Source organism: Eleutherodactylus coqui, chromosome 3 (assembly GCF_035609145.1).
Source record: "Eleutherodactylus coqui strain aEleCoq1 chromosome 3, aEleCoq1.hap1, whole genome shotgun sequence".
NCBI classification, from domain to species: domain Eukaryota; kingdom Metazoa; phylum Chordata; class Amphibia; order Anura; family Eleutherodactylidae; genus Eleutherodactylus; species Eleutherodactylus coqui.
In genome coordinates, this window is record NC_089839.1 from 90,682,427 (window position 1) to 90,709,542 (window position 27,116).

General features: G+C 43.4%; 2 protein-coding genes across 3 annotated transcripts in view; one reads left to right on the forward strand and one right to left on the reverse strand.

The window, feature by feature from the left end:
- The window catches only part of LOC136620153 (regulator of microtubule dynamics protein 2-like), a gene marked incomplete at its 5' end in the record, with an annotated part of 371,477 nt that overhangs the window by 300,020 nt on the left and 44,341 nt on the right, over nt 1–27,116 (reverse strand). The gene's annotated exons all lie outside the window — the stretch shown is intronic.
- Nucleotides 1–27,116, forward strand: part of LOC136620846 (heterogeneous nuclear ribonucleoprotein L-like) — a 78,352-nt gene that overhangs the window by 27,336 nt on the left and 23,900 nt on the right. For both annotated transcript variants that reach the window (XM_066595868.1, XM_066595869.1), the window contains exons 7-8: nt 10,787–10,858; nt 12,739–12,956. In XM_066595868.1, coding sequence (XP_066451965.1) covers nt 10,787–10,858; nt 12,739–12,956 — 290 coding nt within the window. The remainder of the gene's footprint in view (nt 1–10,786; nt 10,859–12,738; nt 12,957–27,116) is intronic.

The window sequence follows — 27,116 nt, forward strand, 5'->3', positions numbered from 1 at the left end:
CCCAAGCTGGACGAGGCATTCAGACGTCTAGCGGAGGATCGTCCAGCAGGCTGACTCTACACTTCTTCATGCACCACATCGGCATCAGCGCTCCGAAAATATCCTCCTTAAAACCACAGACTTGCAACTCACTTTGTCTACATTCTGCATGCATCATCACCACAGGCTCCTACAGAAGGACATTTGAAAGCCCTCTGCATACTTGCATGGATTGAGGTTGGTGTCATTGCTCCATGAAAGCTGTCACCTGGATGTACATTGACTTAAGTAATGAGAGCAGATCAGCATTTTCAGGACTTTAGAGGAATGGCATATCTTCTCATTGTATATGAATCTTCAGCTATACAATCCTTTTTGATTTCTAGAATCCTATGGCGTTTAAATCCAGCAGCATTAACAAATGCAGTTGAGGTAGACGTTACATAAAAGGGATATTTTGTACTTTTTGTTTCTGCTTTGTATTTTCTATAATGTCACATTACTATTAAGCATGTTTCACTGTCAATGTTTAGTTAACACTCGTGGGAGAAAAAAAACAACAATGTTAGTACATTTAAAATGTGGTGATATCAAGATTTGCTAGTACCTTTCACAAATGCATAAAGGTAGCAGAGGCTTAGCTGACTTGGTCACTACTGTCCAGTTATTTTACTAAACTTTTAATGATTTTCCTTCCAAGGACTTGACTTCTATGTCCTTACAGGGAGGTATTTTAATAGCCAAGAACAGTTGAGATATGTTTGCTCTATCTCAGGCTGTATTGCTACTAGAGCTTTGATCTTAGTCTTTTTTTAAGCGAATATTCACATTATTTGCTGTAAAAGAAGACTAAGAGTGCAGCTCTAGATGTGATCCAGTCGGAGGTAGAAGAAGTTGAAGTTCCTCCCTCCCCTTCAGCCAGTATGAGGACAGGCTGCAAGAAGAGGAGGAGAGGTAGATCCTCTTGTCTGTTCCCGTATGCCTCTAGATAACTGGAGATGGGGTAGTGCAATGTGTATTTTTGTTTATCACTGATCCTAATCAATCCAAGTATACTTGCTCTCTCATTGTCACATATGTTTTATTTCTTGAGAAAAGCAGGGAGAAGATGATCCCTTGTCCATCAAATCATTCCTCTAAGTCTTTTTTGGCTGGCTGTTGACTCCATGATCCATACAGTTACTAGCAATCCGGATCATGGCATCAAAAAAGGGGCACAGACATTACATGCTACAGATATATGGATAACCCTTATAATTAGAGAATGGGAGGGAATAGAATTTCTTTTGGTCATAAAATACATTTCATCCACTGTTGCCATAAGTGATCGCTTCAAACTAGTTTCACGTATAAATAAGTTTTTGGCTGCTGTCAGATGGGTGTCTTTTTTGCTCTGGTACTATTGAGCCAACCACCCCAATACCCACAGTTCATTAGAGCATAGTAACTCCAATTCTACTTCCTCTATGATAAACCACAGGAGATTTGGGTGCTGCACCCATAATACAGGAACAAAAAAAAAAACAACTGCTTTACACCCGTCTGAGAGCGACCTTAGTGATCACATTACATTAAGTTTAGGGATTTAGAGGGGTTTTGAAGGAATCTAAAACTGTATACAATATAATCCCCAATGTAATTTGCTTGTAAAAATTGGCACATTGCTGTGGTTTGGGCATTTAAAAAAAAACCACAAGTGTACGTAGGCATGTGGTCTATAAACTCACCATATCAAGTTGGTGGTTTTTTTTGTAGAGTACATTTTTTTCTGCTTGCGTAGTAATTTACATTTTTGAGGATTTTTGCTTGTTACCGTTTGATACAAAGTTGCATGAAGGAGATTGTGTATATAAATTTAATAACTTGTCTTCTTATACACTGTATGGTAGAAGTTCACAAAATATGTAGGTTTTGGTAGCATAGTAGCTGTTTGCTGTGCGCACTATATATAAAAACACATTTGTGGATGACAGCCAAGTATTACATGGCCCCTGTATCGGTGTTTTTGAGAGCACAAGCCCTTGTTGGTGTAGATGATTGTGATGTATAGGAACTTTGCACACCTTGATCTATGATTACATTTGTTTTTGTGTGTAAACCTTTGCTTGCATTTGTATTTTAGGTGCAAATGTTTTAATGTGTTTTGTTAAAAAATCATTCCTGTTTGTTACATGAAGTTGTCTGTTAAGACAGCGTTGGTCACAAGGTTGCCTGCTTTTAGAAAATATCTAGGAATTAGGGGTGCACTTAGTTTTCAAGGTGTGTTATTTTATGGGTGGTTAAGGTTTTCTTTTTTTAGGATAGAGCTGCTATACCAGGCACAGCCACTATGAAATGTACTGTGCTGTGCCTGGTATCCAGTGAAATGACTTCAGATAACTGATCTGTTGGTGTTCAAGGCAGTGGTCCCACACTGATCTGATATTTGACCTGTCCTGAGGATAGGTCATCAATATCTTAGTCCTAAAAAATCCTTTTATGTTTAGTTTAAAAGACCAAAAAATTAATATAATGCATACACATTCTGCATTTACGTGTTTATTTGTAGATGTGTAGAGTTTAAGAGGCTTGGTTAGGCATTCCATGTGTTAAATTGTGGAGTATGGGTAGGTGGGTCTACTGCTTTTTTCCCATTCTTGCCTAACTTTGTAGATGACTTTTTAGAATAAGCTGCTGTGTGTACATGAGGTCCAGCACTGTCTGGCCATTATAAGACTTTTATCCTGGATCTTTCTCCATATTCACCTTCTGCATGCTGTTTATCTGATTCATAATTGTCTAAGGACTGGTAAGAGGAGCTTGGCTGCTGTACTGTGTTCTATAGACTTTGCAGAGAACTGCAGTTATTGTTTTGTCTGTAAGAGCTCCCACACACTTGGGTATTTTTAAACGCGAATGTCAATGTGACTTTCTGATGTTCTAAACATATCGCAAAGTTTGTGCTTTGCGATTTTTGTGTGATGCTTTTTAACATTAAAGTCCCGTTGACATTCACGTTAAATAAAGAGCAGCGATAACGCAACGAAAAAACAAAAGCAAGCGTGTGGGAGCCCTAACACACATAGTGATATAACATCATGTAGGAGTGTACAGCAGTACTGAGCAGTGGATGTGTAAATAAAAAATTCTACAAAGTAAGAATGCTTTCAAAAATAAGTGGTAATAGTTTATTATTGTCAGTTAACAAAATGTAAAGTGAACAAAAGAGAAATGTAAATCAAATCAATATTTGGTGTGACCACCTTTTGTCTTCCAAATGGTATCAATTCTTCTAGGTACACTTGCACAAATTCTGAGATTTTGTAGGATTATAGTCAGGTGTATGATTAAACGGAAAGGGCTGTGTAGGAAGCTTAAAAGTGAGTGAGTAACAACCAAACTCTCATAGAATCATAGAATGGTAGAGTTGGAAGGGACCTCCAGGGTCATCTGGTCCAACCCCCTGCTCAGTGCAGGATTTACTAAATCATCCCAGACAGATGTCTGTCCAGCCTCTGTTTGAACACTTCCATTGAAGGAGAACTCGCCACTTCCTGTGGTAACCTGTTCCACTCATTGATCTCCCTCACTGTCAAAGTTTTTTTCCTAATATCTAATCCGTATCTCCTCCCTTTCAGTTTCATCCCATTGTTTCTAGTCTTTCCTTGTACAAATGAGAATAGGGCTGATCCCTCTGCACTGTGACAGCCCTTCAGATATTTGTAGACAGCTATTAAGTCTCCTCTCAGCCTTCTTTTTTGCAAGCTAAACATTCCCAGATCCTTTAACCGTTCCTCATAGGACATGATTTGCAGACCACTCACGATCTTGGTAACTCTTCTCTGAATTTGCTCCAGTTTGTCTTTTTTTAAGTGGGGTGCCCAGAACTGGAAACCGTAGTCCGGATGAGGTCTGACTAAGGAAAAGTAGAGGGGGATAATGACCTCATGTGATCTAGACTCTATGCTTCTCTTAATACATCCCAGAATTGTGCTTGTCTTTTTGGCTGCTGCATCACATTGTTGACTCATGTTCAGTCTATGATCTATTAGTATAGCCAAGTCTTTTTCCGATGAGTGCTATTTAGCCCAATTCCTCCCATTCTGTAGATTCTTTTTTTCATTTTTCTTGCCCAGATGTAGGACTTTACATTTCTCTTTGTTAAATACCATTCTGTTAGTCGCTGCCGACTGTGCAAGCTTTTCTAGATCTTTTTGAATACTCTCTCTCTTCCCCAGTGTTAGTTATCCTTCCTACTTTTTATGTGGCGTCGGCAAATTTGAACAGTTTCCCATCAATTCCCTCCTACAGATCATTTATAAAAATATTGAACACCACTGGGCCTAGGACAGAGCCTTGTGGTACCCCACTTGATACATTCTTCCACTTGGATGCACAGCCATTTATGACCACACTTTGAGTACGATCACTCAGCCAGTTGTGAAACCACTTAACAGTTGCTTTGTCAATCCCATATTTGGTCATTTTTTTCAAAGGTGAGGTTCTAGACAACAGTTTTATGTCACAGGTCATCCACCATGATAAGGCTGAGCACAGCAACAAGACACGTAGTTATACTGCAACAGTGAGGTCTCAAGATTTCAAAGCAGACTCTGGTTTCAAGATGTGCTGTTTATGCTCTTTTGAATCACAAAGAAACAGATTGGCTCCAAATATATTCTGCCGGAGGACACCAACCACAAACAATAAAATCAATGTAATTAAGGACTATCTTCAGCATTAAGAACAAGGAGTCCTGGAAGTGGCGACATGGCCCCCACAGAGCTCTGATCTCAACATCATGCAGTCTGTCTGGGATTACATGAAGAGACAAAAGGATTTGAGTAAGTCCACATTTACAGAAGATCTGTGCTTAGTTCCCTTTAAGATGCTTGGAACAACCTCATAATATATAATTCTTTCAAAAACTGTCTGCAAGTGTACCTAGAAGAGTTAATGCTGTTTTTGAAGACAAGATATTGATTTGATTTTAGAGGTTTTTTTTTTGTTCATTCACTTTGCATTTTGTTGACAAAATCCTTTTTCAATAAAATTTCAATTTTATTAGTTATCATTTATATAAAAAGAAAACCCTAACTGCACCCTACATTGTAACAAGCTATAATATCTGGGTGAACAAGCGGAGTAACCACCCCGAAAAGGGCGACGCCACACTGGAACCTGACCTGCCTCACCCTATTTTTCCATAATTGGGGAGGACATAACATAAGGGGGGAGATATTTGATAACCAGGCCAGGACAAAAGAGACCTGATCCCCAAAAATTAAGATATATCTAAAAAATATAATTTTTATACTGTTTTGGAAACTTGATCACATAGGTGGTACTCTACTCCTGTGTAATCATCATGTTCTAAAATGCTGAAAATATTTAGCCGTATGGCATTTGATCAACGTAGGTGCTTCATGAAGCAGTCAGTATCTATATAATATTGCACCCTACTATTTCCTAATAGCAAACCTCCACCAGAAGAGTTAATGTGCATTACTCTGTGTAGATCCTTGTAGAGAGAACTCCGCAGTGCCTATATCCCATCTATCTGTCATTCCAATGTTGTGTAGGTTATCTGAAATGGATAGGGACACAATACAGCGATATACTGATGCAGTGAAAGTCAGCTGCTGCGGTTGCAACCTGGATCGCCAGCCTATGTGACACTTTTTAAAAAGAATGACAAAATTTCTTGAAGAGGTTACCACGAGAGGTGGTGAGTTCTCTTTCAATGAAAGTGTTCAAACAGCTGGACAAATATCTGTCTGGGATGATTTAGTGAATCCTGCACTGAGCAGGGGGTTGGACCCGATGACCCTGGGGGGGTCCCTTCCAACTCTACCATTCTATGTTTCTTTTTAAAACTTGTCCTTCTCAGTGTGTTCAGACTGATAAACTTATATGCCCTTCTTAGTTTTCTCATTTGTAATCCTGTTCTAGTGGAAAGTCAATGTTTTATGTCTATTGGAATATTTATAGAAAAAAATGTATTTTCCCATAAATTCTGTTCAACATTGATGTTTTCTCATTGTGTTAATTGTGAAACCGTGTAATACAGGTTATTTTTGGAATGTGCTGAAACCTCTTGAATGGAGTCCTCTTTGAAAATGGTGACGCTTGTAGTAGAAATAAGGTACTGTTTAAGCATGTGACTTGTTTTATTACTATTTCTGAAATTTATGTTGCTAAAAATGATAAAATACTGTAATATTGTATCTGGAAGAGGAGCTGTCTGTTCTCCTGACATGACTGTAAGGTGCCCATATAGCTGTCAGAATCCGCATGCGGAATTTCGAAGTTAACACTAAAGTGACCTGCTGCTTGATGCAGAAACAAGGTTTTCCGTGTTGAAATTCTGCATACAGTTCCGCTTTAAAAGATCCAGATTTTAGGGGATTTTAGGGACTGAATTCATGTGGAATCTTGTCCATAGTGAATGCCATCGCATGAACACAACCTTTTGGCTCTGTTCACATCTGAGTCATGGTTTGCTCTATAAATGGACACCAGAATGCAGTGCTGGATCTGTGACCTTATGGACACTGGTGCAACTGTAGGATCCCATTAAATATATAATGAGTACAACTGCGGTGTTCATGGTTTTGACTAGAGGGAAATTGATACATGCAGCCCTATTCTGTCTAAAACCTAATTTCTGATGAAGCCTCATATCTGCGCCAGAGGCTGTATCAAGGCAGCTCCAATTCACCTCACTTTTTCTGCTTTTCAAAAGACAAATAAAAGCACCGTGCATTCAAGTGTTTTGGTGGAGTTTTATAATTTTTTTCCCCCTACATCTAAAAATACTAGGAAGAAATGTCGTATTTTGGATCCGATAAGTTGTCTTTTGGAATGGCACCTCTGTGGGGTGCAAATATTGTTTTGTGTGTATATAAAAAAAAAAATCACTATTGTTTTATTCAAATATATATTTTTTCCCTCACCATACGGTATCAATGAAATTTCAACTTTTTTTATTGTGTTACTATGATTGTGGCGATACGAAATATAGCTAGCTATATATATTTTATTTGAATTTTTTTTTTCTTGCTACTGATTCTGCACAATAAAACTTTTATTTTTTTTATATGTATTTTTATCTCCACATTCAATGACCCATAAAATTTTTCATCTTTCAGCCAACGGAGGTTTGTGAGGTTTTGCTTTTACCAGACGAGTTGCAGTTTCCATTGGTACAATTTTTTTGGTTACATACACCTTTTTATTGGGTTTTTTTTGTTGTTGTTGTTGTTGTTTCTCCAAATTTGGGGAAACAGATGAACAAAAAACTGCAATTAAAAAAAAATAACAGCAATACTAATGTTTCATGTTTTATTTTTATTTTTATACTACTTTTGCATAATAAAACCCTTTTAAAAAACTTCTTTACATTGCCTCATTTCATGACCCATAACATTTTATATTTTTACACCACCAAAGCTCTGTGTGAGATCTTCCTTTTTGTGAGACAAGTGTTTTGTTTTTTTTGTTTGTTTTTGTTTTTTTTTTCTTTTTTCCACAGTCCGGAATTTTTGTAGTGTACACTTACTTGTTAAGGCCCTTTTACACACAACGATTATCACTCAAAATTTGCTCAAAAGCCATCTTTTGAGCGATAATCATTGTGTGTAAATGTGTGCCCATTGTGCACTTACTGTGTACTTTTCGTCCATCACTGACTTCAGGAAAGCTTGATAGCCTCGTCCCACAGGAAGATAAGATAAGCATGCTTTGTTCTCCGTGGGCAGCACTGATAACAGCTGATAACGTTCTTTAACATCTGTTAACAGCTGCTGTCCCACTGAAGAACAATAGTTGTGTATTTGGAGAACAGATGACCCTCTGTTCTCTAAATATATGCAATGAAGTACTAAAGGGATGATTTTAGCCCAATAGTACCTATGCAAAATGATCACTCAAAACTGTCAGTTTCTGATGATCATCTGTGGGTATAAATGCACCTCTACTTGTTGCTTTTTTGGCCCTTGATAGAGCTTGAAGATCTGATTGTTCACTCACTGGTATACTATACTGCACTACTTATGTAATGCCTTATGGCAGTTGTGACCAAACCCTGGGAGGGGTTAAACAGCCAGGATTAGAGATTTGTCCATTCTCTGCTGTTACAACAGAAGCCCAGCTGTCAGACAGCCTAGTCCCAGTGCTTGTGTAGTGTTCTTACAATACAATCCTGTGTTTTTACTTTAGTAATAAACCCTAATAACTTTTGTAATAACACAAATGGTCACTAATGGGTTAAAAGAAAATGTGGCTGCAGTGTTTTTGACAAAAAAAAAAGACAACGTGTGTCGTGTGAGAGCCAGCATTACTCCTGCCAGTTGGCAGTGTTGCTACAGGCTTTGACACGGTCAGCACCAATGGCCAATGTCGGAGTGTCTGCTAACACCTTGTTGGCCCTTTATTCATTCATTTCCAAGAGCAATAAGAGCAGTGGCACTACAGTCCTAAGGAGAGATGGTCCAACAGCGAGGTCTTATGAACAGGCGAATGTTTACTAGGACAGACCTGTCAGGAGCACAGACAGCTACTCTCTAGGATGTGTCTGGTACTTGTGGTGCATCTTCTCCACCAGCTGTATTTTATTCTCCCAAATGTATTTGATTCTTGATCACCACTCTGTTATGTCGACCATGAAGGAAACAACATGTTCTTATACTTGTTGACTATAGGAGATATGGAATTCTTCATGTATTCTTATGTATCCTGCACCTTGAAAATGTTGTATTTCTCTGAAGCCCAAATTAATTGTTCCCTAACTATTCCGTATGTAGTGACATTGTTAGATCCAAAATCTCTTCAGCAGCACCTGTATCTGACTGGTTTCCATTGGATGTTAATTTGGTTCTATTTGCTTTTATTTTGCATATGTGTGTGAATTATGATCCTGAAGAATGTTCTAAGACTATATTAAAGGGGTTGAATAGTTTGTGTACCTCTCTTGCCAAATGCTGGGCCGCCAGCTGTCGGGTTATTTTTGGGGAGAGTGGTTGTCCAAAATGAATGACTCCTCTATGCATTCAGGGTATGTTCCCACAGCGGAAAAATCCGCAGCAAACATGTACCATAAGGCTAACTTCACACAGGTGAATGCGATATCGGGCCGCGAATCATGGCCCGATATTGCACTTGCCAACATGTGATTTTCCTCCATGAATGTGAGGTGTCTATGTCAAAACCGCCTTGCATGACTTCAGGGAATCAAATGCTCCCATTGTTTTCAAGGGGGAAACCTCGCATGGCACCGCGTGCACCTAGTGCATGGTGCAATGCTGTTGCCGGTCCCATTGAAAGCAATGTGTGATGCGTTGCGAGGGCACACCCAAAGATAGGCCGTGCCGCGATTTGTTCTCCATCACGATGTGTTGAATGAAAACATCGCTCATGTGTATGACTCCATTCAAAAGATTGCAGTTCATATTCGTGTGAGATTTGTGTGTCTCGCAACGCACGAATCTTGCACGTGTGAAACCGGCCTAAGGCTGCTTTCAGATGGCTGAGAAAATCGCACTGGAGTTGATTGTTGTATGTCCTATCTTTGGGCGTTCCCTCGCATCGCCCATTGTTTTCAGTGGGGCCAGCAGAGCATCACACAGAGCGTGAGATACACGCGAGTTGAAAACTATGGGGAAACTCTCAGCAAGCCACAGCGGCCAAACGCTACTTTTGTCTGCGTGTGGTGAGCACAATATTGGGCCATGTTTCACGGACCGACATCACACTCGCCCGTGTGAAATTAGCCTAATGTATATCATTTGGTGCAGATTTTGATACCAATCTGATGCAGAATCACACCAAACTGTGGAGCTTTGCTGTGGAAAACCCACAACAAATCTGCCACATGGGAACATACACTTAAGAAGTTCTATGCAGTTAAAGGGCCGCTCCGGTGATTTAAAAAAAAAAATTCATTATGTAGCTATCCTCTCAGTGTATGTAAGTGGGCTAATGTTAACTTGCTTAGTTATTCCTTTCTGTCTGAAACTCCTACCTTCTTTTTTCCCTCAGATGGTCATGTGATCTCAATTCTGAGCAGCTCAGATCTGCTTGGGGTTATGGATTCATTTTCTAGTCATTATTTTTAATCTGTGTGATGTGTTTAGATGAAGCTACCACAGAAACTGCCAAGAGGGGGACACAGACACTCCGGTCATAATTACTGATGATGATCACATAGCTACTGTCACACAGTTACAATAGAGGAGATCACAGCTTATCCTCCTGACTGTATACTTATGGTCTATAGCTTATTTAGAAGAATATAGAAGGGAATGATCATTAACCCCCCCCCACACACACACACACACACATACACAGCAAGCAAAAAATGGTATAACCTCAGATAATGCTGTGCTGATATGAAAATAAGTTAAAAAAATGTCAGCCTCAAGATGGTGTCCAGAAAGTATCACACAGGAGTCTGCACTGCAGGGAATTGGCTAGAATACACAGAGACCTCCACAGTGTGACAGGCAATCAGTTGAGAGGGGGGGCATGGATGGAAAATGTGGTTTCCCAGACTATCCCTTTGAATTAGACAAAATGCAGTGACTCTATAATTACTGTGCTGGAATAGCTGGAATACAGTCCTCTAATCTTGTGACCCATCCCTGCAGGGACAGAGTTGTTTTTTTTTTCATATAGTCATCTATAGACATGGCATACATCCATAATAATAATTCATATGGCTAGTGTTGATAGGCTAGCCTATTTTCTATTTATTTTTTAGATATAGTGTTTCAAAGTATCATTAAAAATAAATAAATTATGTATGTAACGTAACATTTTGCTCTTTCAGACCGGGGCAAGGGACGTCAGAGACAAGCCATCCTGGGGGATCATCCATCATCTTATAGATATGATGGTTATGGTATGTTACTTTTACATCTCTAATCATTGAAGTTAGCGCTGTGATGGGACCTACTACTAGGATCACTTTTCTTTTAATTGGTATGGGGTTGACCTCCTTAATGACCTCCATATTAGGCACTAATGACCTACCAATTTTTAAAAAATATATATTATAGTTAATTTTGTCATACACATTCCTAGAGCCATACCTTGTTTTATTTTTCCTTTGGCTTATATGAGGTCTCTTTTTTTTGCTGGTTAAGTTGTACTTCTCTTTTTTTTCTTATTTCTTTTTAATGCAATCATTTTGGGTACATAGATGGTAGATGGAGTCAATGGGCATTTAGTGATCCATGCACACCTGCAAGAGGAATAAATCACAGCATGCCCTATTTCTCTGCGTGCCACGCAGCATGAGCCCTATGTTTGTATAGGCAACGTATGAAACGCTGTCCATTTGCCATACATTGTGTATGAGCCGTGTGTTCATATGCATCCTCGCTCTGAAATTACAAAGAAGAAAAAAAGTCACACTGCACCTCCGTGCCCGTGTGATACGCGTTCATGCGCAGTGCACTCACAGCCATGCACGGATGCTTACAAAGTCGGTAAGGAGACCGCAATATAATGTTGAATGGTATATTGTTTCCTATCAGCAGAGTTAACAAAAACAATTGTTGAAAGTCTATATTGGCATAAAGAGCAGTTACCACAAGCATAGGAACCCCTCAAACAAATACCCCTACCAAAGCCCACAGCAGGATGAGCAAAGTGACTGGAAGTGACAATATCCCTCACATTTTGTCCCGTAGTGCATGAGTGAAGTAAATCTTTTATTAAAATAAAAGTAATAGAATATGTATGTATAAATATACATATACACAAACATGCATGAGAGCATGACCAGCATAAAAGCACATACAATTAAATAAAATATACAAAAAATATCTGTATACGTAAAAACACATTCAGGGTGTATATAAATGTATATATTGTATTTAATCATGTATGCTTCTACGCCCATCATGCTCTTGTGCGTTTGCATATATGTATGTATATTTATACATTTATATATTCTATTCTTTTCTATTAGTTTTTACTTACATTACTGTCCTGTAGCACATAAGTTGTTTTTTTCATCCATTTTTTTTTCCTCTGCCCTTTTCCTTGCCTCGACTTTATTTTTTATTTGCGTGCTTTTTCCCTCCCCTGTTGTAACAGTTAGTGTGTAGTCTAGCTGTCTGATGAGGTCTGCGCAGCTTGACACCTTCTGGTGCTAAATAAAGCATTTTTATTTAAGAATACCCAAATCTTGGAATTCTCTCTCATGGAAGCCACCGCCTACCACCAGGCAGAGCTCTAGCTTGTGAACTCTGGTCGACGGTGCGTTAGTCTGGCAGCACCTTTTCCTGTTGATCATCTTGGGACACAACACTTCTAGTCTATTTCTACCTCAAGTTTGCTCTGCTTGCTTCCCACTTCTCACCCCACTGATGAGTATGGAGGCCATCTGACCTTCCCCCAGTGACACGTGCCATGGAAAAGGATGGGCCACTTTAGATTTCAATATGCTCCATCCTTTGTTTCTGTAGGAGTTAAGCTGCGGCCAGAGCTGTCTAGAAAAAGCTTATTCCCCTGTTCATGCATATCTGGCTGGGCGCACATATTTATAATGGAGTTGGTTGAAATAGGTGTTGAATAAATGAGCATTTGGACAGTAACAATTATATGTTTATGGCAGCCTAAAACAAGATGCCCGAAAAAATCTGTATTTGCAACATTTTATGTACATTAACTGTAACCTCTTAACCTCTTTTATGAAAGTAGAATTTCTCCAAAATTGTTTGTGACACACTAAATATTTTTCAGTAACCAACATCTCTACATCTTTATCTACAGGAAACCATGGGCCATTGTTACCATTGCCAAACCGCTACAGAATGGGATCTAGAGACACTCCAGAGCTGGTTTCTTATCCTCTGCCTCAGACCTCTTCTTCATACATCCATGGTGGACCTCCTGTTGGTTCAGTAGCTATGGTTAGTGGCCTTCACCAAGAAAAGATGAACTGTTCTCGGGTCTTCAACTTGTTCTGCTTGTATGGAAACATTGAAAAGGTAAGGTTGAGCTGTGGAGATGTACACAATGTTCCTTTCTTACGCCCCATTTAGACACACAGATTATTGCTCAAAATTTGCTCAAAAGACCTCTTTTGAGTAGTAATCTTTGTGTCTAAATGTGCCCATCTTTCAGTTTTCTGCCAAAGTATGGTTTTCAGTTCTGCTTGAAAACCATCCTTCAGCAGAACAATTGATAAGCAGTACTGCAGCTGTGACTGCTGTCCATGGTGCTGAATTCTCCATAGGGTGCCTGTGGCTGAACAATACAGCTAATTACAGAGCTCAGACCTTCTGCTAAGCTCTGTAACAGCTCCCAGAAGCTTATTTGCATGCAAATGAAGCTGGTAAGTACTAATAACAATTAGTGCCTATTAGTACTTTTATGCAAAACGATTGCTGATCTTTCAATCTTTTGAAAGATATCTGTGTGTGTAAATGGGCCTTTAGGGTCTATTCACACCTAGCTGATGTGCTATGGATTTTGATGCAGATTGCAGTCCTTTTCATTTTGAATTTAGTTGAAAGGTTGAAATATTCTGCAGATTAGCCACGTGTGAACACAACCTTGCAATAAGAATTTGTAAATTATACATAGGGCTGCTTTTTTCTGTCTAGCACACATCATTTTGCTAGGCATGCATTAAAATACTGCTATACAATTTCTAGTGTATCCCAACTGCAGTTTGTGTAATGAACACATTAACGTGGCGCTCTAACAAACTTTGTCAGTGAAAACTAACCACTTTTTTTTGTCTGTACGTTTACAATTCCATCTTCGATACATGAAAATTCCTTGGACTCGGTCTAAAATTCCTACCAGACTGCTAATCAATGTCCTGATAATACAGCTAAAATGATTGGAACTTTAATTTAAACAGACACACATAGGATGTGCTGAGCTGCTGAGATGCAGTTAAACTGCACTGATGTTCAGTTTGACGAGGTTTTCAAATCAATTGTTGACCTGCCGTTTACCTGCAGAATTGTGTGTCCAGTAAGGATCTATTAATTAATGACACCGCTGTTTGCAGATAATAGCTACACTGTCTAGAGAGTAAAATAGATGTTTAGCAGTCAGTTTGAGAGCGGTCTGACGCCCGGTGTACGCTCCGTGTGTCTCTACCTTTTAGTGGGATGACGTTTACCAGAGACAAATTTATGAAGGCTTCCATTACTTGCAAAAGACTGCTAATTGCCAGTTTGTTAGTACAGTGCGTACTTGTAAAGCAGCAAACTACAGTCTGTTGCCAAAGAGCAATTGAGACATTTCTGCAGCACTAATGTTGAGAAAAACAAGTGGCCGTGTTTGAAAGACAGTTGGACTTTTTTCATTCCTTTCCAATCATACAATTAGTTTGCTGGCCTGCTTTAGTACATGGGGAGCAGGGAGCTGTAAGAGCAGTTACTTCGAGGCACTATTGTAACACCCCATGACACTGTATATGGGGTTCTCAAAGAGGTATTGTAAGCAGAGGGCAAAACTTTACCAAAATAGCTTTTTGGGGAGTTCCATTGTATTATATTTTTTAAAATGTCTTATACTGTAAATCTCTTAAGGAAAGATGCGAGGAGCCAAAAATAGGATATAGAGGGTGTCCAGATTTGTGACATTTACTGAAATATGTTGTCATTTGCCACATTTACATTACCGAAAATGATGAAAAGTTGAAATAGTGGGAACGGTACCACAAATTGCAGTAAAAACCAAAAGGGCAAAGAAATCAAAACACAAGGAGGGGCTTTGTACAAAAGTCCGTATAATGGAGTTAGGTGAATGTGAAATCTACACCAAGTACGAGCTGGTGGCATTTGTGCTATAGTTTTACACCAGTTTGTGGTGGAGATTTTACAGTAGATGTCACGCAGTAGTAGCCCCACCCCCTCGATAAACCCCACCTACTTTATGAAGAGTGTTGAGTGCAGTGTAAAATATTTGCACAATGTATCATTTTTGTATCATTTTTATATCATTTTATAAAACTGAATGCGACAGAACACAAAAATGATGCAGATTTCTTTTTTCTGTCCTGTTTTTAAAAAACAAGATCCTGTTTTCTATAAAGGGACTTTGTATCTAATCTTGAAAAAAAACCAAAACCGAACATGTCAAAAAGATGCAAAAATGAATGGAGCCTTAGACCGTTTTGATAAGAGGCCCATTATTCTTTCCCTCAACAGCCTAAAAAGCTTTCTTGATCCTGGTAAACTAAGATACGTGCACAGCTTCTTAAGTGTATCAGCGTTTTCTTGTAACAAGCTGTGACTCTGCGCCACAACTTGGCATGATCAGCATAGGCTTTTAGCTACTGTGTAAGCAAAAAATGTTTTCATTTACTGATGGCAGGCAAAGATCTTAATAAAGGAAGATTGAAACAAAGCATGTTAGGAAGTTGCTAGACTTTCCATTATATAATGTGTAAGTATTTGCATAACACCATTTAGAAACCTTTTGGTTAATAAGTTATGAAACTTGGAGGTCGACATTTCTACTTACACGAAAGCTTTAGTATATTTAGTAAATGCATTTGCTTTACTTCACACAGCTGAAGTCCTTTTATATGGCCCAAGCAGCCTAAGACTTTAAACACATTAACCACAGGGCTAGTCTATTAATGTCCCCCAACCACAGCAATGATTTTTTTGTACATGATGCACTCTGTTTTTTACCTCCCATAGGATGCAAGGACTATAAATTTAGCTTTCATCACACAATCGTTCTACATAAACTAACAGGAAATGGTGTTATAAAAATAAACACTTCAATATATAAACCCTCAGTAGTATAAGGGTGCTATTACTCAAGTGCTAGCTCTCACACTGTAGCAATAATTGGTGGGCTGAACTTGCAAGCTCAGGTGCAGCCCGGCAATTAGCGGTACATCCTTAGGGACCTTTCACATGCGACGGATTAGGCCACACAACTCACTCCACGCTGCTGTAAATTTTGCAACAAAATCCACAGGCTTCCTGCAGATTTTGATGCGGAATTGAAAATGGCTTAAAACCTGCCCAAATATTTGCATCTGATTTGGTGTGGAATTCCGCATATGTGGATTTGGCTGTGTCCCACGGTATAATTCCGTCTCGCTGAAAAGGTCTGAGTATGAGGCAATTATTATGGGAGATTTTAACTATCTGGATATAAACTGGGAAACTGAAACCTTTTGGATCTCATAAATGGCAATAAGTTTGTCAATAACTAAAGATAATTTCCTTACCCAACTTGTACAGGGCCCAACTAGAGGGACGACCATTTTGGATTTTTTAGCCATTAGACCTGACCGAATAACAGGTGCAAGGTTTGGGTGGGTGGGTGGGTGGCACCAAGAAAATAGTGACCATAATATAATACATTTCCACTTGTCTTTCAAAAGGGAGTTTTATCGGGTAGCTTAGTAAATACTAAATTGTAGGAAGGCAAAGTTTGCTCAGCTCAGAGATGCCCTTAACCTTATTTACTGGGACAATGTTCTCAAAAATAAGAGTATGAACAATGGGAAATGTTTAAAAAACACTTGAATACTCACTGTGAGCGGTTCATACCTTACAGGAATAGGAATAAACCAATGTGGCTCAATAAAGATTAGGGATGAGCGAGCATACTCGTCCGAGCTTGATGCTCGTTCGAGCATTAGGGTGTTCGAGATGCTCGTTACTCGAGACGAGCACCACGCGATGTTCGAGTTACTTTCACTTTCATCTCTGAGAAATTTGCACGCTTTTCTGGCCAATAGAAAGACAGGGAAGGCATTACAATTTCCTCCTGTGACATTCCAGCCCTGCAGTGAGTGGCTGGGGAGATCAGATGACACCCGAGTATTTAAATCTGCCCCGCCCGCGGCTCGCCACAGATGCATGCTGACATAGATCAGGGAAAGTGCTTCTGATGCTGCTGCTGCTGCTATAGGGAGAGTGTTAGGTGTTGTTTTAGTCTTCAAGAACCCAAACGGTCCTTCTTAGGGCCACATCTGACCGTGTGCAGTACTGTTGAGGCTGCTTTTAGCAGTGTTGCACAATTTATTTATTTTTTTGTATATCGGGCGTGCAGACCATAGCGTCCTCAGTCTGCAGTCATTTTACAGAGTATAGGGGCAGTACTGGTGAGGCAGGGACAGTGGGAAAGGTGAAAGAGATATACTGGCTATATAGGCAGTGGGCTTTTTCCCAAAAAGTTCAATAAAATACTGTATTTGGCCTGCCTGTCACTGCATTCAGTTTACTGCGTCTCTGCTGGGGGTAGTAGTTGTTGAATTAATACCCAGCCTTGCGCATAATTGTTGCCTCCCTCTGCAGTGCTTTACGTACGCAAAGTCAGCCTCCCACAGGGAAATCGAAATACAGTGTATATCACAGGCAGTGTGGTTGTTCCCAAAAAGTTCAAAAAAATACTGTATTTGGCCTGCCTGTCACTGCCTTCAGTTTACTGCGTCTCTGCTGGGGGTAGTAGTTGTTGAATTAATACCCAGCCTTGCGCATAATTGTTGCCTGCCTCTGCAGTGCGTTACGTACGCGAAGTCAGCCTCCAACAGGGAAATCGAAATACTGTGTATATCACAGGCAGTGTGGTTGTTCCCAAAAACTTCAAAAAAATACTATATTTGGCCTGCCTGTCACTGCCTTCAGTTTACTGCGTCTCTGCTGGCGGTAGTAGTTGGTGAATTAATACCCAGCCTTGCGCATAATTGTTTCCTGCTCTGCGGTGCGTTACGTACGCGAAGTCAGCCTCCAACCACAGGCCAATAAGCGGCACATTTAATTACAGCGTTCTGTTTCTGCTAATCTCGTAATGCACCATGCTGAGGGGTAGGGGTAGGCCTAGAGGACATGGACGGGGGCGAGGACGCGGAGGCCCAAGTCAGGGTGTGGGCACAGGACGAGCTCCTGGTCCAGGTGTATCGCAGCCGACTGTTGCCGGATTAGGAGAGAGGCAAGTTTCTGGGGTCCCCAGATTCATCTCACAATTAATGGGTCCACGCGGTAGACCTTTATTAGAAAATGAGCAGTGTGAGCAGGTCCTGTCGTGGACGGCAGAAAGTGCATCCAGCAATCTATCGACCACACAGTCTTCTAGGCTGTCCACAGCTGCAACTCTGAATCCTCTGGCTGCTGCTCCTCCTTCCTCCCAGCCTCCTCACTCCATGAAAATGACACATTCTGAGTAGCAGGCAGACTCCCAGGAACTGTTCTCGGGCCCCTGCCGAGATTGGGCAGCAATGGTTCCTCTCCCACCAGAGGAGTTTATTGTGACCGATGCCCAACCTTTGGAAAGTTCCCGGGGTCCGGGGGATGAGGCTGGGGACTACCGGCAACTGTCTCAAGAGCTTTCAGTGGGTGAGGAGGACGATGACGATGAGACACAGTTGTCTATCAGTGAGGTAGTAGTAAGGGCAGTAAGTCCGAGGGAGGAGCGCACAGAAGATTCGGAGGAAGAGTAGCTGGACGATGAGGTGACTGACCCCACCTGGTTTGCTAAGCCTACTGAGGACAGGTCTTCAGAGGGGGAGGCAAGTGCAGCAGCAGGGCAGGTTGGAAGAGGCAGTGCAGTAGCCAGGGGTAGAGGCAGGGCCAGACCAAATAATCCACCAACTGTTTCCCAAAGCGCCCCCTCGTGCCATGCCACCCTGCAGAGGCCGAGGTGCTCAAAGGTGTGGCAGTTTTTCACTGAGAGTGCAGACGACCGACGAACTGTGGTGTGCAAGGTTTGTCACGCCAAGATCAGCCGGGAAGCCACCACCACCAGCCTCACCACCACCAGCATGCGCAGGCATATGATGGCCAAGCACCCCACAAGGTGGGACGAAGGCCGTTCATTGCCTCCGGTTTGCACCACTGCCTCTCCCCCTGTGCCCCAACCTGCCACTGAGATCCAACCCCCCTCTCAGGACACAGGCACGACCGTCTCCCGGCCTGCACCCACACGCTCACCTCCGCTGTCCTCGGCCCCATCCAGCAATGTCTCTCAGCGCAGCGCCCACAGCCGTCGCTAGCGCAACTGTTTGAGCGCAAGCGCAAGTACGCCGCCACGCACCCGCACGCTCAAGCGTTAAACGTACACATAGCCAAATTGATCAGCCTTGAGATGCTGCCGTATAGGCTTGTGGAAACGGAGGCTTTCAAAAACATGATGGCGGCGGCCCCTCGCTACTCGGTTCCCAGTAGCCACTACTTTTCCCGATGTGCCGTCCCAGCCCTGCACGACCACGTCTCCCGCAACATTGTACGCGCCCTCACCAACGCGGTTACTGCCAAGGTCCACTTAACAATGGACACGTGGACAAGCACAGGCGGGCAGGGCCACTATATCTCCCTGATGGCACATTGGGTGAATTTAGTGGAGGCTGGGACCGAGTCAGAGCCTGGGACCGCTCACATCCTACCCACCCCCAGAATTGCGGCGGTGTATGCTTCCTCCACTCAACCACCCTCCTCCTCCTACGCAACCTCTGTCTTGCAATCAAGATGTGTCAGCAGCAGCACGTAGCCACCAGTCGGTGTCGCGCGGGGTGGCAGCACAGCGGTGGGCAAGCGCCAGCAGGCCGTGCTGAAACTACTCAGCTTAGGAGAGAAGAGGCACACAGCCCACAAACTGCTGCAGGGTCTGACAGAGCAGACCGACCGCTGGCTTTTGCCGCTGAGCCTCCAACAGGGCATGGTCGTGTGTGACAACGGCTGTAACCTGGTGGCGGCTCTGCAGCTCGGCAGCCTCACGCACGTGCCATGCCTGGCCCACGTCTTTAATTTGGTGGTTCAGCGGTTTCTGAAAAGCTACCCACGCTTGTCAGACCTGCTTGGAAAGGTGCACCGGCTCAGCGCACATTTCCGTAAGTCCAACACGGACGCTGCCACCCTGCGGACCCTGCAACATCGGTTTAATCTGCCAGTGCACCGACTGCTGTGCGACGTGCCCACATGGTGGAACTCTACGCTCCACATGTTGGCCAGGCTCTATGAGCAGCGTAGAGCTATAGTGGAATACCAACTCCAACATGGGCGGCGTAGTGGGAGTCAGCCTCCTCCATTCTTCACAGAAGAGTGGGCCTGGTTGGCAGACATCTGCCAGGTCCTTGGAAACTTTGAGGAGTCTACCCAGATGGTGAGCGGCGATGCTGCAATCATTAGCATCACCATTCCTTTGTTATGCCTCTTGAGAAGTTCCCTGCAAAGCATAAAGGCAGACGCTTTGCGCTCGGAAAGAGGCGGGGGAAGACAGTATGTCGCTGGATAGTCAGAGCACCCTCATATCTATATCTCAGCGCGTTGAGGAGGAGGGGGAGGAACATGAGCATGAGGAGGAGGGGGAAGAGACAGCTTGGCCCACTGCTGAGGGTACCCATGCTGCTTTCCTGTCATCCTTTCAGCGTGTATGGCCTGAGGAGGAGGATCCTGAAAGTGATATCCTAGTGAGGACAGCCATGTGTTGCGTACAGGTACCCTGGCACACATGGCGGACTTCATGTTAGGATGCCTTTCTCGTGACCCTCGCGTTACACGCATTCTGGCCACTACGGATTACTGGGTGTACACACTGCTCGACCCACGGTATAAGGATAACCTTTCCACTCTCATACCCGAAGAGGAAAGGGGTTTGAGAGTGATGCTATACCACAGGACCCTGGCGGACAAACTGATGGTAAAATTCCCATCCGACAGCGCTAGTGGCAGAAGGCGCAATTCCGAGGGCCAGTTAGCAGGGGAGGAGCGGAGATCAGGCAGCATGTACAGCACAGGCAGGGGAGCACTCTCCAAGGCCTTTGCCAGCTTTATGGCTCCCCAGCAAGACTGTGTCACCGCTCCCCAGTCAAGGCTGAGTCGGCAGGAGCACTGTAAAAGGATGGTGAGGGAGTACGTAGCCGATCGCTCGACTGTCCTCCGTGACGCCTCTGCCCCCTACAACTACTGGGTGTCGAAGCTGGACACGTGGCCTGAACTCGCGCTGTATGTCCTGGAGGTGCTTGCTTGTCCTGCGGCTAGCGTCTTGTCAGAGAGGGTGTTTAGTGCGGCTGGGGGAATCCTCACGGATAAGCGTACCCGCCTGTCAACTGACAGTGCCGACAGGTTTACACTCATAAAGATGAACAAAGCCTGGATTTCCCCAGACTTCTCTTCTCCACCAGCGGACAGCAGCGGTACCTAAACAATACGTAGGCTGCACCCGCGGATGGAAGCATTGTTCTCTATCGCCATAAAAAACGGGGACCTTTTAGCTTCATCAATCTGTGTATTATATTCATCCTCCTCCTTCTGCTCCTCCTCCTGAAACCTCACGTAATCACGCCGAACGGGCAATTTTTCTTAGGCCCACAAGGCTCAGTCATATGACTTTTGTAAACAATGTTTATACGTTTCAATTCTCATTAAAGCGTTGAAACTTGCACCTGAACCAATTTTTATTTTAACTGGGCTGCCTCTAGGCCTAGTTACAAATTAAGCCACAGTAACCAAAGCGATTAATGGGTTTCACCTGCCCTCTTGGTTGGGCATGGGCAATTTTTCTGAGGTACATTAGTACTGTTGGTACACCAATTTTTTGGGGCCATCGCCTACAGTGTAATCCTAGTTATTTTTTTATATGGGCTTCGCCTGCACTAATGCTACAGCAAGGTGTGTGGGGTTGGCCTACACTTTTGCTACATAAATGTAACTGGGGCCTTGTCTATACTGCAACTACTGCAAATGTGAAAGAGACTGTTATCTCCCTAAACTGCTGCAACGGGAATGTTACTGTGGCCTGTCTTGACTGCTACTACTACTGAAATGGAACTAATACTGTGCTCCCCCTATACTGCGGCTTCGGAATTGTTACTGTGGCCTGTCTTGACTGCTACTACTACTGAAATGGAACTAATACTGTGCTCCCCCTATACTGCGGCTTCGGAATTGTTACTGTGGCCTGTCTTGACTGCTACTACTACTGAAATGGAACTAATACTGTGCTCCCCCTATACTGCTACTTCGGAATTGTTACTGGGGCCTGTCTTGACTGCTACTATTACTAAAATGGAACTAAGACTGTGCTCCCCCTATACTGCTGCTTCGGAATTGTTACTGGGGCCTGTCTGGACTGCTACTACTACTGAAATGGAACTAAGACTGTGCTCTCCCTATAATGCTGCTAGTGATATGTTACTGGGGCCTGTCCCTAATGCTACCGCTGAAATGTTACTAATTCTGGGCTCTGCCTATACCGCTGCTAATGCTATGTCACTGGGGTGTGGAAACGGAGGCTTCCCAAAGACATGATGGTGGCGAGGCCATTTCCCACCAACGCGGTTACTGTTAAGGTGCATATAACCACGGACACGTGGAGAGGATACGTAGTGCCTCAAAAAAATCCCCCTTCTCCTCCAACAATGAAAACATTCTTGGCAAATACCTTTGCATTGGTCCGTGTGGTGGCAGTCCAAGAATTTCACCTTTACCGACACAACAAGAGAGCCCCCCCACCATCCCCCTCCCGCCACGGCCCACTTAATCCTGGCCACATTCCGAAAACCAACTAAATAAAACCGCGCTACTAGGTCCGCAGTCGCCACCACATTCCCACCAACGCAGTTACTGTTAAGGTACATATTACCAGTCTGACTGGGGCATGCACTGTGGGTCGAAGCCCACCTGTATTGTATGTGACGTTAGCTCTGCTGAGCAGGGCACTGCAATGGGATACATTTATGTACCGCCGATGGGTTCCAGGGAGCCACCCATGCTGTGGGTCCACAGGGACTTCACATTAGGGATTTGTACCTGTCAGTGTCTATGTATTAAAAACCCCGGTCAGACTGGGGCATGCACTATGGGCCGAAGCCCACCTGCATTTAATCGGACGTTACCTCAGCTGTGCTGGGCAATGCAATGGGATATATTTATGTACCGCCGGTGGCTTCCTGGGACCCACCTATGCTGTCGGCGCACACGGAGTTGTAACTGCATGTGTCTACTTATAAAGAACCCCAGTCTGACTGGGGCATGCAGTGGGGGCCGAAGCCCACCTGCATTTAATCAGACATTACCTCAGCTGTGCTGGGCAATGCAATGGGATATATTTATGTACCGCCGGTGGGTTTCAGGGAGCCACCCATGCTGTCGGTCCACGCGGACTTCACATTAGTGAGTTGTACCTGCCTGTGTCTATGTATTAAAAACCCCGGTCTGACTGGGGAATGCAGTGTGGGCCGAAGCCCACCTGTATTTAATCTGACGTTAGGTCTACTATCCGGGGCACTGCATTGGGACAGACTACAGGAGCAATACAGCGCTAATGAGACGTGCACAGCTACGCTAGCATAGGAGTCCGCTGTAGGCCCGCGATTGCTGAGGGTTTGTGCAGAGGCCTATGTCCTGGGTGTAGTGAAAGTCCGCTTCCTGCCTAGGATTGCTGAAGCTGTGGGCCGAGGCCTATGTCGTGGGCGCGGTGCAAGTCTGCCATGTTTGGCCGCTCAGATCAATTTTTTGTTCATATCTTGGGCTTCCTAGGACCCCCCCCTATGCTGTTGGTGCAAACTTAGTTTCCATTGCGGTGTTTGACCTGTCTGGCACAAAGGCACTGACTGACTTGGGTAGGGGGCAGAGCGTTGACGGCTTTTCCCTTGCAGTGTGGATTGAGCTATGCGACACCTTGACAGAATGAATACTGTGTGGCACATGGATTCCCCATTGCTATGCCCACGTTTGCAGCTCCTGATGGAGGTGGCACAGGATTGGAGTTCTCATTGCTTCTGTACAGCATTGTGGGCTATCAATGGGCTATCATTGTGGGCTACAGCCTTTTAAAGAGGGTTGCTGCCTGGCCCTGCCAACCCTCTGCAGTGTGTGCCTGCGGTTCCTCTTCATCGCAGACGCACTTATAAATAGACATGAGGGTGGCGTGTGGCATGAGGGCAGCTGAAGGCTGCGCAGGGACACTTTGGTGTGCGCCGTGGACACTGGGTCGTGGGGGGGGGGGGGGCAGCATGTAACCCAAGAGAAGAGGCAAGGGTGTGTCCCACAGGCAGTGCTTGTGCTTTGTTGGAGGTAGTGTGGTGCTTAGCTAAGGTATGCCTTGCTAATGAGGGTTTTTCAGAAGTAAAAATTGTTGGGGGGGGGGGGGGGGGGCACTCTTGCCGCTATTGTGGCTGAATAGTGGGACCTGGGAACCTGAAATGCAGCCCAGCATGTTGCCCCTCGCCTGCCCTATCCGTTTCTGTGTCATTTCCAGCACTTTCTTGGGTTTTGCAGATTTTCACAAATGAAAACCTTAGCGAGCATCGGCGATATACAAAAATGCTCGGGTCGCCCATTGACTTCAATGGGGTTCGTTACTCGAAACGAACCCTCGAGCATCACGAAAAGTTCGACTCGAGTAACGAGCACCCGAGCATTTTGGTGCTCGCTCATCTCTAATAAAGATGTAAAGGGAGCAATAAATGGCAAAAAAGAGTGTTTAATCTGCTAAAAGAAGGCAGCAAAAAAAGCACTAAAAACCTATAAAGGAAAAAAATAAATTCTGTAAAGGGCAATAAAGGTGGAGACATGTATTGCTAGGGAGAATAAAAACATAAGATAAGGCCCATTTACACGGTACAAACTGTCAGGCAAACGATGCCCAATAGTGCGTGCAAGTGAAGCTCGCTCATGTACTATTACACAGGAGCGAGTATTGCTAGCATCATTCAAAGCGCAGCTGTCGTGGAGGTGGAGCAGCTGGAGAGCGCTCTCCCCCTGCCTGCCACCCTTCGCTGTAAGCAGGCAATCGTTCAGAACGGAACCACTGTTGTTTACACTAAACAGCTTGTCGTTCAGGTTACTGCATGCAAAAATGGAACAATTCTTGCTCAGTCGTTCATTCTCTGCATGCATTTACACGGGATGACTGTTGTTCAAATACCCACAGGAGCACAGGGATCTGAACTACTCTGAAATATAATTGTCCCGGGTACATGGGCCTTAACCCTAAACTGTTCTTCAATTATATAAATGGTAACCTAGTATGCAAGGCCGAAGAAAGACACATGTCCATCCAGTTCAGCCTATTGCCCCCCAATGTTGAACGTAAGGCCCCCAATTTACCTGATTTTTATTTTATTTTTTTGGGGGGGGGGAGGGGGGGGGGATTTCTTCCTAGAGAGGTTATCACAATTGGGATTGTTAAAAAAGATAGCTGACAGGCAACCTAATAACTATGTATATCGGGGGACAATACAAAGATCCCTCTCATGATCTGTTTATACCCAGGACTGTGAATGTAACAAGGTGGTGTCCTCTACGTCAAGAGGAAAGAAGGTTTCTACCTTCTGCCTGAGGACGTGGTAATGGTCAACTCACTAAAAGGGTTCAAGAGGGGCCTGGATGCCTTTCTTGAGCGTGACAATATTACATGTTCTGTCACTGATTACTTCAGAAGGGTCGGTGATACGGGGAATATTTAGATTGCCAGATTGGAGGCTGGAATGATTTTTTTTTTTTTGGCCCTAAATGAGGAAAAATTTTCTGCTACCTCATTGGGGTTTTTGCCTTCCTCTGGATGAACATTGGGGGTGATAGGCTGAACTGGATGGACATGTGTCTTTTCTCAGCCTAACATACTATGTTACTTTGCTGGAGAACTAAATGTGTGAAATCTGACACGCCTAGTAGAATTTGCTATTACTGTTATTTTTAGTTTGTGTCCTAGCTAATCACAGATAACATTAAATCTCTATGCTCTTATATAGTCTGATCAGATGTTTGTCTGGACTATTGCTTCTAATACAGAGTCTTGCATAACAAGGCTACTTGGAACTATTGTATCCAGTTTTGGGCTCTTTCCCTCTCTCAGATGAGTACTTTATAGCATTGAGCAAAACAGATACTCTGCGCCCGTTTTCTGGATGCCAAGAAAGAGTGTGCAGAATTATGGAGGGAAGTTGTCAACTTGAACATGCTGTTCACTCTGCAGGCGTCATGTTACAAGGCAAGAGGAGCTGAGAAGATGGAGTTTGTGGGAAAATAGTCAGTTGAAGGCCTGTGTCACACAAGCATATGTGTTTTTGTGCATATTTGTATGCACAACAGCGTTTTTACTGTACCTCTTGTGCAAGTCATGCACCATTACACGAACCAAAAAAAACCCCCTGCACCAATACACTCTTACCCCATAAAAGTATATATCAATCTGTTCAGCTCTAGAGATGAGCGAGCACCAAAATGCTCGGGTGCTCGTTACTCGAGTCGAACTTTCAGTGATGCTCGAGAGTTCGTTTCGAGTAACGAACCCCATTGAAGGCAATGGGCGACTCGAGCATTTTTGTATATGACTGGTGCTCCGCTAAGGCTTTCATTTGTGAAAATCTTAGCAAATCACCAAAGTCATGTAAAAAACACAGAAATGGATAGGGCAAGCGAGGAGCAACATGCAGGGCTGCATTTCGGGCTCCGAGGTCTCACTATTAAGCCACAGTAGTGGCAAGAGTGAGACCCCCCCCCCCCCCCCACTGTCAGCATAACGATCGTTCTCCAGAGAAGAACGATGTTAGCCCATTGAATTCAATGGAGCCGGCAATACAGCCGGCTCCATTGAAAGCAATGGGCTGCCGGCGAGCGCGGGATGAATTTTCGGGAAGGGCTTAAAAATATAAGCCCTTACCTGAAAAAGAAAGATTTTAGTGTAAAAAAGAATAAAAATGCAGGCATTCTCTTTCTTGAGCGTGACAATATTACATGTTCTGTCACTGATTACTTCAGAAGGGTCGGTGATACGGGGAATATTTAGATTGCCAGATTGGAGGCTGGAATGATTTTTTTTTTTTTGGCCCTAAATGAGGAAAAATTTTCTGCTACCTCGTTGGGGTTTTTGCCTTCCTCTGGATGAACATTGGGGGTGATAGGCTGAACTGGATGGACATGTGTCTTTTCTCAGCCTAACATACTATGTTACTTTGCTGGAGAACTAAATGTGTGAAATCTGACACGCCTAGTAGAATTTGCTATTACTGTTATTTTTAGTTTGTGTCCTAGCTAATCACAGATAACATTAAATCTCTATGCTCTTATATAGTCTGATCAGATGTTTGTCTGGACTATTGCTTCTAATACAGAGTCTTGCATAACAAGGCTACTTGGAACTATTGTATCCAGTTTTGGGCTCTTTCCCTCTCTCAGATGAGTACTTTATAGCATTGAGCAAAACAGATACTCTGCGCCCGT